This window comes from Pristis pectinata, chromosome 4 (genome assembly GCF_009764475.1).
Source record: "Pristis pectinata isolate sPriPec2 chromosome 4, sPriPec2.1.pri, whole genome shotgun sequence".
Taxonomy (NCBI): domain Eukaryota; kingdom Metazoa; phylum Chordata; class Chondrichthyes; order Rhinopristiformes; family Pristidae; genus Pristis; species Pristis pectinata.
Genome location: NC_067408.1, coordinates 56,183,211 through 56,199,463, shown reverse-complemented (window position 1 = coordinate 56,199,463; position 16,253 = coordinate 56,183,211). Strand labels below are relative to the sequence as shown.

General features: G+C 38.4%; 1 protein-coding gene across 1 annotated transcript in view; it reads right to left on the bottom strand.

Annotated features, from left to right (window-relative positions):
- The window catches only part of LOC127569554 (fibroblast growth factor 18-like), an 86,246-nt gene extending 71,384 nt beyond the window's left edge, over positions 1–14,862 (bottom strand). Inside the window, exon 1 of the mRNA XM_052014304.1 lies at positions 14,691–14,862. Within this exon, the coding sequence (XP_051870264.1) occupies positions 14,691–14,862 (172 nt within the window). The remainder of the gene's footprint in view (positions 1–14,690) is intronic.
- Between the last annotated feature and the right edge of the window lie 1,391 nt (positions 14,863–16,253).

Genomic DNA, 16,253 nt, shown 5'->3' with positions numbered 1-16,253 from the left:
GCCGCGACACCTTACACGGCTCTGACGAGAGACCAATATATATTTCGTTCCACTGAACAGATTGTACAGTGTTATCTTACTCAGTTCCATTGTCAAGGTTACACAGGGATCTATCACTAAAGATCTGCTACAGCTAGAAATGGCTCACACAATCTTCTATAGAACTATTGTCCACAGTTCTGTTATATCAAATGAACACATATTCTACACAACTTTTATAAAGATTGGGTTATTTTATCTCACATATAATTCTGTTATATAGATAAATTTGGGACATATCAAATACACAATTATGTTGTACAGAATAAATTGAATGCTTCAAACACAAATCCATTGTATAAATTACACTGAGATATATTGCTCACTGTTTTGCTCAGTAGTTATACACAGTTCTGTTTAATAGATTACTTACAGATACATTACTCAATTTGTTATTTTATTGTTGAGATAACTGCAAATTCCACCCACTTCTATTTAATAAATTACATTCAGTTGCATCATTCACAGTTCTGCTTTTTAGATCACACTGGGATAGCTCACGAATAATTCCGTAATTCTGCGATAAACATCAGCTGTGGTTTGTGAAAGAGTTCCAAAACCTGCCACCTTTGTGTGTGGAGACAATTCCTAAATTTATCCTAAAGGTGCTGGCACCAACTGTTAGACCCTGCTCCAAGACTAGGACTCCCAACCAGTAGAAATGGCTTCTCACCCCCCACCATAACAATTTCCTTGCATATGCTAAAAACTGATGGAATCATCCCACCCAGATCTGTTACGTAGTTGATGCTGGAAATGCTCAGCAGGTCAGGAGGGATCTGTGGTAAAATAAACAGAGTTCTCTCTCAGAGCACTGCATTGCTATTTGCAGAAGAGGGTGTATGAGGACAGAAGAGAGTGGAAGGTTGTTTTTTGGACTAGAGGCCTGTGACTAGTGGTGTTCCCCAGGGCTCGGTGCTAGGCCCTTTGCTATTTGTCACCTATATCAATGATTTGGTTAAGAATGTACAAGGCATGGTTGGTAAGTTTGCAGATGACACTAAAATACGTGGTGTCATTGACAGTGAGTTGGTTATCAGGATTTACAGATGGATCTCAATCAGTTGGGTAAGAGGGCCAAAGAATGGCAAATGGAGTTTAATTTCAGATAAGTGCAAGGTGTTGTATTTTGGGAAGAAAATGAGGGTCGGACTTTCACAGTGGAGGGTGTACATAAATCACCTCCCAGGACCTTGGAGGGTGTTGTAGAACAGAGGGACTGAGGAGTAGAAGTACATGGCTCCCTGAAAGTGGTGTTGCAGGTTGACAAGGTGGTGAAGAAGGCTTTTTGCATGCTGGCCTTCCTCAGTCAGGGCACTGAGTAAGGAAGCTGGGATGTAATGCTGCAGCTGTACAAGACATTGGTGAGGCCACATTTGGAATATTGTGTTCAATTTTGGTCATCCTGCTATAGGAAAGACACTACTAAGCTGGAAATAGTGCAAAGGAGAGAGAGGTTGAGCAGCTTGGGACATTTTTCATTGGGCCATAGGGGAATCTTATAGAGGAGTATAAAATTATGAGGGGCATAGATAGGGTGAATGTGCACAGTCCTTTTTCCCAGGTTGGGTAACCAGAACTAGAGGGTATAGGTTTAAGGTGAGAGGGAGAAGATTTAATAGGAGCCTGAGGGGTGTCTTGGTTGGCATGGACCAGTTGGGCTGAAGGGTCTGTTTCCATGCTGTATGACTTTATGACTCTATAAGAGAATTCGGATCACTTAAGCCATCAAACTGTAGCAAGGCATTCCACAGATACCGCTTAGCCTGCTGAGTATTCCCAGTGATTTCTGTTTTTATTTCAGATTTCCAACACCTCTGGTATTTTGCTTTATTTTACATAGGACCACTTTGGCATGTATCACTCACAGAACTGTTAGATAGAGTTTGCTAGGATTTATCACAGCATGTTGTTCGATAATTAATACTGACATATATAATCCAAATTCTGTACACAGATCACATTGCGATACTCTGTAGATCCTATTAGAACTGCAAACCACTTTTCTTTTATTTAAGATCATACTGCAATATCTCACATTTAGGGCTTGCTTTATAGATTCCACTGAGATAAATCACTAAAATAGTCTGTAATGTAGGTTACATTGATTATATCAAGAAACACCACACCCAGTTCTGATCTTTAAATCATAATATGAAATACCATGCATAGTTCTGGTTTGTAGATTACACAAGGAAAATAACAGAGTCATTACATCAATTCCACCAAGATATCTCACTGTTCTGGCATTAGGACTGCAGGGAGATATTTGTTGCAGTGTGTCTTTTATAGATTACAGTAGAATATAATATACATACTTTCTGATACATCAGTAATAAAAAATAAATATTCCAAATTTCAGTTACAAATATCTCAGTGATATATCGCACCTATTCCTGTTATATCAATCACACATGACTATTCACACAGTTACATTCTATAGCTCACACCTAAACCAATAACATAGGTCAAATTGAGATGTATCACACCCAGTTATATACAGGTCATGCCAGCATGCGTCACACAGTCATTTGGAGTGCATTGTGATATATTGTGCCCACATTATGCAGTGATATATCATACTCTGTCATACTACCAGCACATTCTGAGTAACGTAAAAAGACGCATTTCACCATGTGTTTCAATGTACATGTGACTAATAAATAAATATCTCATACCCTATATAGATCACTTTGTGATGTATCACTCCAAGTCTAGTTATTTACATTATACTGTGATATATAACATCTAGTCCTATGAAATAGATAACACAGATATATCATGCCCAATCAGGTTACATAAATCACAGTTTAATAACACATCAGGGACTACCATATGGCTCACACCATGATATATCATGCCTAGTACTATTATATAGATAATACCATGATACACTACATATAATTCCCTGATATAGATTCCATTGATACATATCATACACTTCTCAGTTGTAAAGATTGTGCCATAATATATAATATAAATTTCTGATTTAAAATCTGTCTAGGGATATATCACTAATAGTTCTTTCGTGGAGATCCCACTTGGATATAGAGCACTCTGTTCCATTAGGCAGGTTCTACAAAGATATATTATTCATGGATTTGTTACACATTCTAAACTGTAGTATTGAACAGAAAAGTTCCCTTGATTATGTCAGGGTATTTCTTGCAGGGTATACTGTTATGTAGAATAGCCCGGGCTGTATTGTACCTACGTCTGTTTTATTGATTACATATTATATCACATAATCTCCTTCTATATAAATTACATTGGAATATATCACACATCCACCTGTAACATAAATTGCTAATTAATTGATATCACTTACAAATCTGCATTTATTTTATTCATTCTACAAAAAAAATCTACATTTCTGTTATATAGGCAATTCCTTTGCATACATCATATTCTCTCTCACAAATATTTCTGTTGTCTTGAACACACTGCCTTATCCCACACATTTATATAGATTGCTGGAATATAACAGACTGTTTTATTATAGGGATACATTGTGAGGTCTCACACACAGTTCTGTTTCATACATTATACAGTACCATGACAGCTCTTGTAATTTCTGATATACAGACCTAGTCCTGTTATTTGGATTACACTGTAAAATCCCACACACAAGTTTTCTTACACAGATTACCTCAGCTATATCACCCACAGCTTCTTATCTTGATTATATCTGCACATGTCACTCACAGTTAAATAGATAACACAAACATTTCCTTGGTATGTGGATTATTCAGGGATTTATCACACATAACTGGAATGTAAGTCATGCTGGTCAGATATAGTAAATGTAGTTTCAGTTACACAGATCACTCAGCTATCTCACACAGAGTTTGCTTAACCATATTGCACCTATTAATATTGTTTGCAATCACCTAACAGCACAGCATGTTGAGCACTTTGTGCATTACTTAAGGAAGCATTTCTGTTTTATAAATTGTTATACTAATCAAATTACTCAGAGTCAGCAGACCCAGTTCCTTTATACTGATCATACCAGGATTTATCACACTGTTAAATAGAGTAAATTACTGACAGCTTAGTCATATAGGTCATATATTACACACCTGCTATATAGAATTCCATGACTATGTCACAAAATTTCCTGTAACATAGATTATACCAAAATATACAATCTAAATCTTTGTTGTAAAAATAGCAGCAAGAAATATCACGTGGTGCTTTGTTATACAGATTACAGTGAGCTACAATATATGTTCTGTTGTAGAGTGCACAGTGGGAATATTATTCACAGTTGTTTTATGCACATAATTTTGGACTAAATCATCCCTGAATAGATTTAGTTACATGGCATTAATCAGAGCAAAATTTATCACATACAGTTCTTTAATATTGATTACTCAGAGAAAATGATACAAATTATATGAGATATGTTACTAATAATTCTATTGTAGTGTATCACATAGAACTTTGTTATATAGATTACACCCAACCTATCACACACAGCTCTATTACATACATTAGCCTAGATATATTGCACAATCTCTGTCATGTATGTTTCAGTGCTGAATTTCATCTGTAGTTTATTATGTGGATAACATGGGGACGTACACTATGAGATCTCCCATACAGTTCTGTTATGCAGAACACTCCCAAGTTATATCAGTTACAGTTTTCTTATCTAGATTACATGGAAAACAACAAGGTATATCAAATATTTGTCTAATCGTTGCATTGCACTGGACAACATAACACACATTTACATTATATATGGGTTTACTCAGATACATGAGTTAAAGTTGCTGTGTTTCCTACATTACAGCAATGGCAGCTACACTTCAAAATTACTTCATTGGTTATGTAGATTAAACATATATATCACACTATTGTGTTGGTTATACTGAGTACATTTCTCAGACCTTCGTTATACAGATTATACTAGTATATGTCAAAATCGAGTGTTGTTATAGAAACTAGACCAGATTGCTAAAATGCAGTTCTGCTCTATTAGATGAAATTGGGCTAGAATATATGGTGTTCTTTTATATTTTGGCTCCACCACAATATCTTTCATAATTTTGTTATACGGATTAAACTGCAACACAAAGTATCACAGATTTCTAAAATAGTTTACATTGGGATAAATCACACAGGATCTAGGATATGTCACACCAATTCTGGTTTCCATCATTCAGTTTACATGTGGACTTATCAATCATAGTTCTGTTAAATAAATTGTCATAGGATATATTTCACACAGTTCTATAGATTAAATTGAGCATATGAATTCTTTCATGACTCACATTAACCAATGTTTTGTTACTGGGATTTCATGGTGATATATTACAAACTATTTAATTATGTAGATTACACTGTGATATTGCACAAGTTTCTTGGCTAGGTAGGTCATCATAGGTTACATTATACATACTGTTCTTACATGCACTGATTGGAATACTTCACACATGGATATGTTATATAAATTATACCATTATTCAGAATGGACTCGAATAAATGGGGCATATCTAATATTTCTATCAGATAATTTACATCAGGATACAATACTCAAAGTGTTATTGTGAAGAATAAGCACACACACAAACACAGTTCAGTCATGGGCATATAGATTTCACTGTGATATATTTCCCTTACATTAATTCTACTGGCATATATCCCATCAATGTTGCAATATAAATGATATCAGGACACATCATGATATACAATACTGTTCTGTTGCACACATAAAAACAAGATATATTATGATTTAACACACATTAGTATTATAAAGATTGGATTACCTCAGATATTTCAAAACATTCTCAGTTCTGTTATATAAATAACATCAGATAAAACACATAATTTCAATTATATAGATAATAGGATAAATATTCAGCATTTCTGTTCAATAGATTATATTGAATATTTCACAGTCAGTGTTTCTGTCAAGATTATAATGGCAAATTTAACCCATACTTCTGTTATATATCTTACACTGGGATATATATCATCCTCATTCCTATTACAGAGATTATACAGAGCTATAGATCACAATGCTGCTTAAAATGTATAGACTAGTCTCACATTCCTCTATCATATAGACTATGACAGGATGTAATTGACATAAAATGATATAAAAAAAGAGCCAAAATATCTGTGTTGACTATAACTGAATAAATCATATAATGTATTGTTATATAGATTACACTAAGATGTATCACTTGGTCTTCTGGTACTAAAGTTACACCATGACATATAACAATATACCTTTATATAACTTCCACCCTGATATATGATGCAATGTTTAGTTCTATTGTTGAAGATCAGTGTACTGTTCATGAGATTAGACTGAGATCTTAATGATTCTACCACATAGATTAAACCAAAGTATACTGTTCATAGAAGTAATATGTTAATTCACTGCAATTTCATATACACATACCTGTTAAATTGCATCGATTTATGAAATACAGTTCTGTAACATAAATTCCACAGTGGTAAGGTCATTTAAAATTCTGTTGGGCAGTTTGTATCAAGGTATATAACACAATGCTTTTTTAAGTAAAAGATTCACTGGGATATGTCACACCCTTCCTAGCTGTGAACTTTGTCACGCAGATCTGTATGTAAATAACACAAGAATATATCATACACAGCCATGCAATGTGGATAACTCATGAAACTCCGTGATTCATCTGTTATTTAATCCTCACGCAAATATCAAACCTCAATATGTGTCAGACACAGTCTGTTTATAAAGATTACATTATGAAAGTAATATCCAAGCCTATTACATAGATTACACAAGATATATCGTATGCAGTTCTGTTGTATAGACAGTAGAAAGACAAGACGTGTTACACGGTTGTGCAGTATAGTTTAAGCAGCATACGCTACACATTATTCTGCTGAAGATTGAACCTCATTACAAACCATATATATAACAATAATATATCAAGCATAATATGTTATTATATAAATTATCCCAAGATACATTCAGAGCTCTATTATCCAGTTTATTCCAAAGCTTATCACTCCCTGCAATATTACATAAATTACCAGGAGATATTTCATCCATTTCATAACATTCAGTCCTATTGTACACAGTATACAGTGACATATCACAGCATGCTATACTGATTGCACTGGGATCAATCACACTGTATCAGCAACTACCCTGTTATATAGATTGTAGCAAGATACAAAATCCAAACACCTTTCCTAGAATTTACACATTATCACAAAGTGTGTGGTCACGTAGTTTACGTCGATTATTCCAGAATATGATATATTCCATGCTGATTTAGTTGCACCAGTATACCCCACATACTGTTCTATTATATAAAGTACACACAGTACATTACAATGTATCCTTTACAACTTGCAACAGAGTTCTGTTTTATGGATTATATTGGAATGTATGACAGGCATACATGGGTTACACCAGATGATAGCAAACCTTTCTTATGCTACATGCAATACCCTCACAATGATAGCATGTATATATTACACGTACCATAGAGATCATAATTTTTAATGCACGGTTGTATTTTGCAATTTACACTGAACTTTAACACACTGATCTGTATGTAATTAACACAAGAATATATCACACATAGCCAGGTAACATGGATGACTCATGAAAGTCCATTGATCATCTATTATTTTGTTTTCACTGAAGTACCTACTTGTACTGATATACCCAGAGAGCTATCATTTAGGTTACACTTACAGTTACAGTTCTAATTCAGAGATTTTGTAATATACCACACACAATTGTAATATATGCTATAAATGCAATATTTCATTATGCCGTTTTGTTTCACACAGTTCTATTACACTGGGATATATCACCCACCAGTCAGCTACATTGGTTACACCAGGTATCACACATTTTTCTGCAACACTTACTACACTGTGATAAATTATACACAATTTTATAAGACAGATTGTACAGAAGCCTGCCATGCATTGTCATATTACACAGATTTCCAAGAGTTTAACCTCAGAGAGCATGGTTCTGTAAATTACATTGTGACACTGTTCATTATGTATTTTTCATAGAGTTTTGCTCTATAGATTAGACCAGGACATACTATTTTCAGCACTGGTATATATTGACTATATATCCACGTAGCTCATTATACACTGGGACATCTCACTTATAGATCTGTTATGTAAATTATTCTCAGCAACATCATTTCTATGGATTGTGCTACGATATATAGCATGGCTCTGTTTTCAAGTTTAAACTGAAATATTTTTGCACATCATATCAATTTAAATCAAGCTTATCACAAACCCTTTTATAGATTGCATTATGCTATATCATTCCGAGGTCACTTTATCAATTTCAATGCATTTATCTTAATTCCAATCTATATGTTATATATCAATTAAATACATGTGATGTTGATTGCAGTGGAATATATATCATTCACAGTTTTATATAGATCACATTGAACCATATTACATATTCTGGTACAGAAAGTGCAGGGAGAAATACATCATTCAAAGTCACGTTACACAGAAAATGTTGATATATATGCAGTTCTGTTTTATAGATTATCTAAGGATATAATAATCACAGTTGTGTTAAATAGATAACAATTACAATATACCTCACATACTGTTATATTTATTGAACTATGACATATCACACATTATGTTACATAGGTCACCCTAGTATATATTGCATATACATCTGTTAAATAGATTACACTGCAGAATCTCATGTACCATTTTATTTGAATAATGCATGAATAAATTGCCTAGGGCTCTATTATGTGGATTAAACCAAAGTGGATCACAGTAAATTCTGTAATACAAATTAATCTGGGATGCATCACTCACAGCTAGGCTTTGTAGATTGCACTAATATATATCATACATTGTTTCAATAGATTCTAATATGACACAACGTTTACAGATCTACTATATAAATTGCACAGTATTTCAAAGATAGTTCTATTATATACGTTAAAGGAGGATGCACTTTTCAAAGTTAGTTTGATCGATTACATTAGAAGGTATCAAACACAGTCCATTTATATAGATTGAATTGAGTACCTCAAGGACAGCACAATGACAAAGGTTACGCTGTGGTATATCACACTTTGCTTTGATATAATGACTAAAGTGGAATGCATCATACACAACATTATATAGATTGCTCTATCACATAGCTCTGTTGTAAAGGTTGCACATCAGTATACCACACACAGTGGATTACACAAGGGTGATGCATACCAACATTATTGAACAAAAGTCATACTTTTTCACACTCACTGAAATATGTTTGAACCCTCCTCACACCCGAAAACACCTGATGATAACATGGACTGCATGTTTTCAGGAAATGAGAGCCCCCTGTGTCTGCTAACACCTGTGGCTGGGATAACTGGTGTGGTAATTGTATTTGTATTCATCTTTACTTTGTCTGAACTTTCTAACTAAATTACCAGACCGTTGTTAAAATCTCACAGCAGGCAGCACATTCCAGACTGGGAAACACTGTACTGACATACATCACCCACATTTCTATAGTATATGTTATACCGGGACATATAATGTACAGAGTGCAATATTGGTTACATCAAGAGGTACAGAGTACATCAGGGTGTATCATACAAAATTATACAATATAAGCTATACTGAGGTACATTGCTCACAGTTCATTTAAATTGATTACATTGGATATACTACTCACAGTTCTCTCATATAAATTACCGTGGCTAATTCCCCATACAATTCCGTTAAATACTTTGCACTATGACCTAGTGCATTGTTCAGTTATCCAACCAGCATTTATCACAGTTGTATATTACAGAATGAATTGTGATGTATAGAAATCTGTTCTGCTATGTACGTAAATTATACTGGAATGTGCCACTTGCTCTGTTTTATAAATTGCTCTGAGATATATCACACCTAGTTACACAATGGCATATTATACATTTCTTTGCTATATAGAATAAATAGAGAGATATATCACTCTATTTCTACTGTATAGATTACAATGGGATATATTGTATTGCTGTTTTAAACATTGTACTGGAATAAATGACACTGATCTGTTATGCAGATGGTGGGGAGATGTAGCATTATAGTTCCAATGATGTGATATATGTGTCAGCTCTTTAACATAGAATACACTGAGATACATGATGTGTAACTGTGATGCAGGATTCACACGGGACAAAACTCTTCAGTTTTGCATCAATTAAACTATTGCATACTGAACACTGATGATTGAGATAGGTCATACACAGATGTATAGATTACACTGAAACCTATCACTCTATTTGTTTTATAAATTCATTGAGATAGACCACACACAGTTCCATAATATAGGTAAATCTGGGATAAAGTATGGCCAGTTCTAATATATACATTACAGTGGAATATCTCGCAGCCAAGTCTATTCTATTGGTTACACCAGTCTATCACTCTCAGCTCTGATATATAGACTGCCCTGCAAGATATCGTGCCCTTTCCCTTGTACAAATTCTGCTGCTTTCTATTCTTGAGTGGGATCTGGCCATCACTGGCAAACCAACATTTGTTGCTCTTGCTGTGCCTTTTCATCAGTCAACCACACATTGCTGTGGCTCTGAATCATATACAGACTAGGTATGGAGGGCAGATTTCCTTCCCCAAAGACATTAGTGAACCAGCTGTTTCTTTAAAACAATCCCGTAGCTTCACCAGACTAACTTTATTTTATTCCATATTTATTTAAGTAACTGAATTTATATTCCCTTCAGATGCCATGTGGGATTTGAACTCAAACCTCCAAATCATGAACCTAAGGCTTTGGATTAATACAATAATTTAACCCTATACCACCAGAATCCCAAAGAAATATTATGATATATCACTTGTTGGTCTGTTATACGCATTACACTGGAGACAAACCATTGATTACCAAAGAATACATTGCACACTGTTCTGTAAAATAATTTACGGAATCAAATACCAGTTATTGCACTGTTAAATAGATCACTGTGGGATGGATCACTCACAGTTTTGCTTTATAGTTTACTCTGGAATAGCTCTCACTGCTCTGCTTTATAGATTCCAGTGGAATATACTTGTCAATGTTCTGATACATTCACTCAGGAAAGGGGGTGGTGTGGGGGGCTTAAAGTGCCACACCCAAGGTGGGAGAAGGGGTTAAAATCGCACACACAGCTGAGGAGAAAGCTTAGGATCAAGCTTCAAGGGATGGAAGGAGTTAATTATCTACAGTGAAGTGAGAAAAGCGGTTAAAATTATACCCCAGGCAAGGGGAAATGTTACAACCTGGTACCTGGAGGTTGGGAGGGGTTAATACCCTGCACACAGAGGAGGGAACGAGTTAAAAGCCTGCAGACAGAGATAAGGAAAGGAAAGAGTTAAAACTATGCATCCAGTGGAGCACAAGGCATACGGAAGAGATGAAAGCCTGCAGCCAGGGGAAGGGAGATTAAAACCTTGCACCTCAGGCAGGGAGGGATTAAAACCCTGCACCCTGGGATGAAACGGGGTTAAAAATCTGCAACCAGAAGTGGGTAGGGAATAAATACACTACATGCAGAGACAAGGAAGGGCTTTAACACCTTCTCAACCCTGCACCCAGGCTTGAGAAGGTGTTAAAGCCCTTCCCACAACAATAGGAAGGGGTTAGAACTCAGCACTGGGATGGAGGAAGGGTTAACAGCTTGTGTGTGAGAAGGGCAGCCAAGGATAGGGAGGGGTTAAAATTCTGCAGTCGGGGCGGGCAGCAGTTAAAACACTATACACGGGCACTAAGGGATTAAACCATATGGGTAGATGGTCATAAGTGTTGAGACCATACTGAGGGAATGGGCATAATTAAAAGCAAGGGGAAGGAGGAGTTAACACTCTATGGGGTGAGGCAGGGTGACATACACCCGGGGGTGGGGTAAGATTAAGTCCCATACAGAGGGGAAGGACAGGGATTAGACCCTATATCCAGGAAATGCTTAAAAGAAAGGCCAGCACATCTGGAGTGGGGACTGCAATGCATGCTGTCAGTATTTCCTCAAATCAAAATGAAGAATGCTGGAAACACTCAGCAGGTCAGGCAGCGTCTGTGGAGAGAGAAACAGAGTCAATGCTTCAGGTCGAAGACCCTTCATTGGAGCCGGATAAAGTTGGGAGGAAAAGAAAGGAGGGATGGGGAGAAGAGAAGGTCTGTGATGGGATGGAGACCAGGAAAGACGGAATGCACAGACACCGCCTGATCTGTTCAGTATTTCCAAAACTTTCTGTTTCGGTTTCAGTTTTCCACATCTGAGTTTTTTTTAGTTTTGGCACTTTATATTCTCTCCATGTATGTCAGATGTGGATTGAGAAATGATAAGCTGCTTATGTCTATACCGAGAGAGACCAGTTACACTGCGCCGAGTGAAATGGAGGGAAGGGGCTGTCAACAGCTGACCACAGCGCCCCTGGGCTGGGTGGGGGGAAATCTCCACAGGGTCGGTTCACTTGCTGACTACTGCCTCCTGCTGGTAGGTGGCTGCTTGTGTACCTAGGGAGCAGTAAAGGGCACTGTCTGCCTGGAGTTGGTACAGAGGTGGGTGAGAGGGAGGTGGTGGAATGGGGGGGGGGTAGAACATAGACAAGGATTTAAACTTTGCGAGGGGCTGGGAGAGAAAAGGGGCAGCAGAGAAAAGCCAGGCAAGTGCCAAACAGAAGAAAAAAATTAAAAGAGGAGGGATGTTGCTGTACAGAATAAAGTTGGAGAGATATCCTTGCAGTGGTAAGTGCCGTGTATCTGGCGCCCTGTCTCCTGTATCAGTATCTATTCCTGAGAGCCCCTGGGGGACCTCAATACCCTTGGAGGTCATGCAGAAAGGAATCAATAGTCACTTTGTGCTGTCAACAGTCAGATCCTTTCAAACAAAGTCAGGCAATTGATTTGAGGTTTCAAATGCCCAATACCACAATCCCAGATCCTAGGTTTAAGTGCCAGAAATAAAACTGTGGGGTGGTGAAAGAAAGCCTTCTCCTCTTGTTCTAAACTGTAAAGCCTTGACTGAAGAAGGAAAAGCACACGCTCCCCGCACCTCACACTCAAGCCATCGATCACTCTGATTGATCAGGTTTATACTTAAAAGTTGTTGTCAATTATTCAAACAACCCGGAACAAGTCCCCAAGGCTCAGGAGCTGACTGCTTTGTAAGTCCCCCACTTTGCCTTCCTTTGAGTATCAAATTAACAGCCCATGATGGAAGAGAATTTCTAAACATTCAGAACCCTGCAATTGCTCCAGTGAGACTGTGTCCCCCTTCTTCTTCTGTTGACCTTTGCTTTGGTATAACTGCCATCTGGTCTGCAACCTCTCCGCCAAGTGAATGCGGCTGATGATTTTGTTTTGAGAGTCATTAGTGTTTCCTACAATATTAAACCCTGCAGAGCAGGGAGGGAACAGGTTTGAACTCGGGCGACAACAGGTGCCCTCTGGTGGAGAACTGTGACAGACACCACCACTGAACACTGCCTCAGCACAACACGGGAAAGAATGTAGCTACAGCCCCTTCTTATGCTCTTATTCCAAATTGTAACCAAAATTTATATCAGGTAGTGAAAGAACTGACCCAGGTAGGGTATCTATGATTGAAGAAACTGTCCTATCAAAGCAAACACCTCAATGTGTGAAGATAAAGTGAAAAAACTAGGAATTGTTCCTCAACAAGTTTAAGATAAAGCTGAAGGTGAAATAGGCAAACAAAATGCATTCTACTGCTCCCTGTTAAAATTTCTCACCCTCCCCACACCCTGCTCCCAAGTAACCCTGATTCATTCAGTAATTCGTTAACCTCAACCTGTTAACTGATGCTTCAATGCAACAGCTTCAAACCTGTCACTGAGGGCATCCTGTGTGTGTTGAGTTAGTGATCTATTTTTGGCCACTGTAATAATGACTTTACAGCAATGCTCTCAGAAGAGCTGGGAAATTCTCTCTATAACCCAGCCCACATTATTCCTGAACTAATGCCACACAAACTAGGCTAGTTATTCTTTGCTCCTTCTAGTTGTTTTTGGGATCTTTCTCTGTATCAACTGACTGCCGGGTGTGCCTTTAGAACAACTTCAGAAGATTGACTTTGAAGCCTATGGCTTGTATTAGGAATGTGAGAGACACAATGAAGATTTTGTGTCACATGGTTAAAAATGAACCAATTATTCTGCTTATGTTGGGCCTATAAAGTGTACGAGCTTCACCCGAACACTCCGGAGATATTCCCAGCCTCTCACTACCCGCGAGGCTTGTGCATTGGGAGTGGGCTAAGTGACTGGAGTTCCCATTCTACCTGCCAAGGAAGAATGGCCCAACACAACAAAGAACTGGAGCAACAAACAAGATGCTAGAGGAACTCGGTGGGTCAGGCAGCATCTGTGGAGGGAAATGGACAGTCAATGTTTTGGGTCGAGACCCTTCATCACTGCCCAGTCTATGGGTCACATAAAGGTAGGCATTGGGAGAAAGGTCAAGGTCCGGGCTGATGCCACTTGGTAATGGACCACAGATACAGCTCGACGCATGTGCTTTTCTTTCCCGCCTGGCCAGGAGATGCCTCACGTACTAAGCTACAAGTGAGGACCTCACACCTGCTGCTTGCGCAGCTTCAGCCTGTGCTGCACTGCTTCCATCAGCCAGTTCTTACCATACTTGTTCCCATCCTCGCCCTTGGCACTGATCCTCCTCCCCAGCACCTGCAGGTGTTTGCCACTGGTCCGGCTGTACAGCTGGTACAGGCGCACATACTTGCGGCTTGTGTCATCCCTCAGCCTCGTGTGGTTCTCCACATGAGGCCAGAAATCCGTGTCCTCCTCCATCGAGGCCTGTGGTCAGCAGCAACAAGAGAGAGGGAGATATAACATGGCACATTTCCCAGCCCCAGCACAGCCCCAAAACCCACCCAACTATCAAAACAAACACTCCCAGACTGTGGAACAAAGGTTGGCTGTCCTCACCCTGCACCTGGGCATTTTTCCTTCAATGTGGAAAACCGACAGCAGGGAGCTCCATTCCTTGTGGCTTCCTCCCTCTGTTGCCGTGGCTCGGTGGCTAGCACTCTGACCTCACATGCAGAGAGCTGTGGCTTCCAGTCCAATTCCAGAGACACCAGCACAAAATCTGTGCTGCCAGCACAGTGCAGCACACAGGGAGAAGGTCAATGGGACTTCAAACCTGGTCCCCTCTGCCCGTTGAGCTGGGGTGTACCAGGGCAATAGAAGAGGAGGAGTCTGAGTCAATACTCAACCTTTGATCAACATCACCAAATCCGATAACTGGTTGCTATTACAACCTAGGATATCACTGAGCACCTCACAAGCAATGAAGGTGCAGCACCCTGAATGTGCACAGCAACATTCCACAAAGATCAATGTGATAATGAGCCAATAGCCTGTTTGTTGGGGACTATATATGTTGACTGGGATACTGAGGAGGACTCTCTTGTGCTGTTTTTAACAGTACCTTCACCTAAGAAGGCAGAAGGAACTAGAGTTTATACTTCATCTGAAAGTTGGCATCTCACCTCAGTATCCAACCTCTGGAGGGGGAGGGCGGGTGTAACCTACTGACTGAGGTGAAGCACTTCCATCTGAGGCACAACCTGATGAGGTTTCACATGGCAAGCATTGTTTTTGGTGATTTTACACTTAGAGTGTTAAATTTGTGTTACTGAAAATTCCCTGCTGTGCTGAGTACCCTTCACTTCCCTGCTTCGCTCTGAATAAAACTATTGTTGGATTTCAACCTGAGCCTCAGTCTGATGATCTGTATGGTCTTCCATCTGCCAACAGATTTCTGCTGGTGTTATTCTGAATAACTTCCAGCCCTGTGACAATGGCTGTACTAGTCCAGTCCAAACTGGGGACCCTATACAGAATGGAGGTAGACTCTTGGTTGTAGGGTATGTGTGGGAATGTCTCTGAAAATTTCTCCGAAAATATCTAGAGTAAGAGAAGCCAAAAAGAGCCATCAGTGTGTCCTCAAAAGGTAGCAATGTTTTGAGAATTTTATCAGTTGTAAATAATGATGAATTTTATTTCACAATATTTATCCTTGCAGCATTCCACTACAGGCTGAGCATGGGTTCAAGTTATGGAAGGAGCTTAAACATCAAATAAAAACAGGGACTCGCTGAGGCTGAATAGGCTGCACTCTGCACTATATAGAAATCAATATGGGATTTACTCTGTACAATGTCTTTAATTTTCTG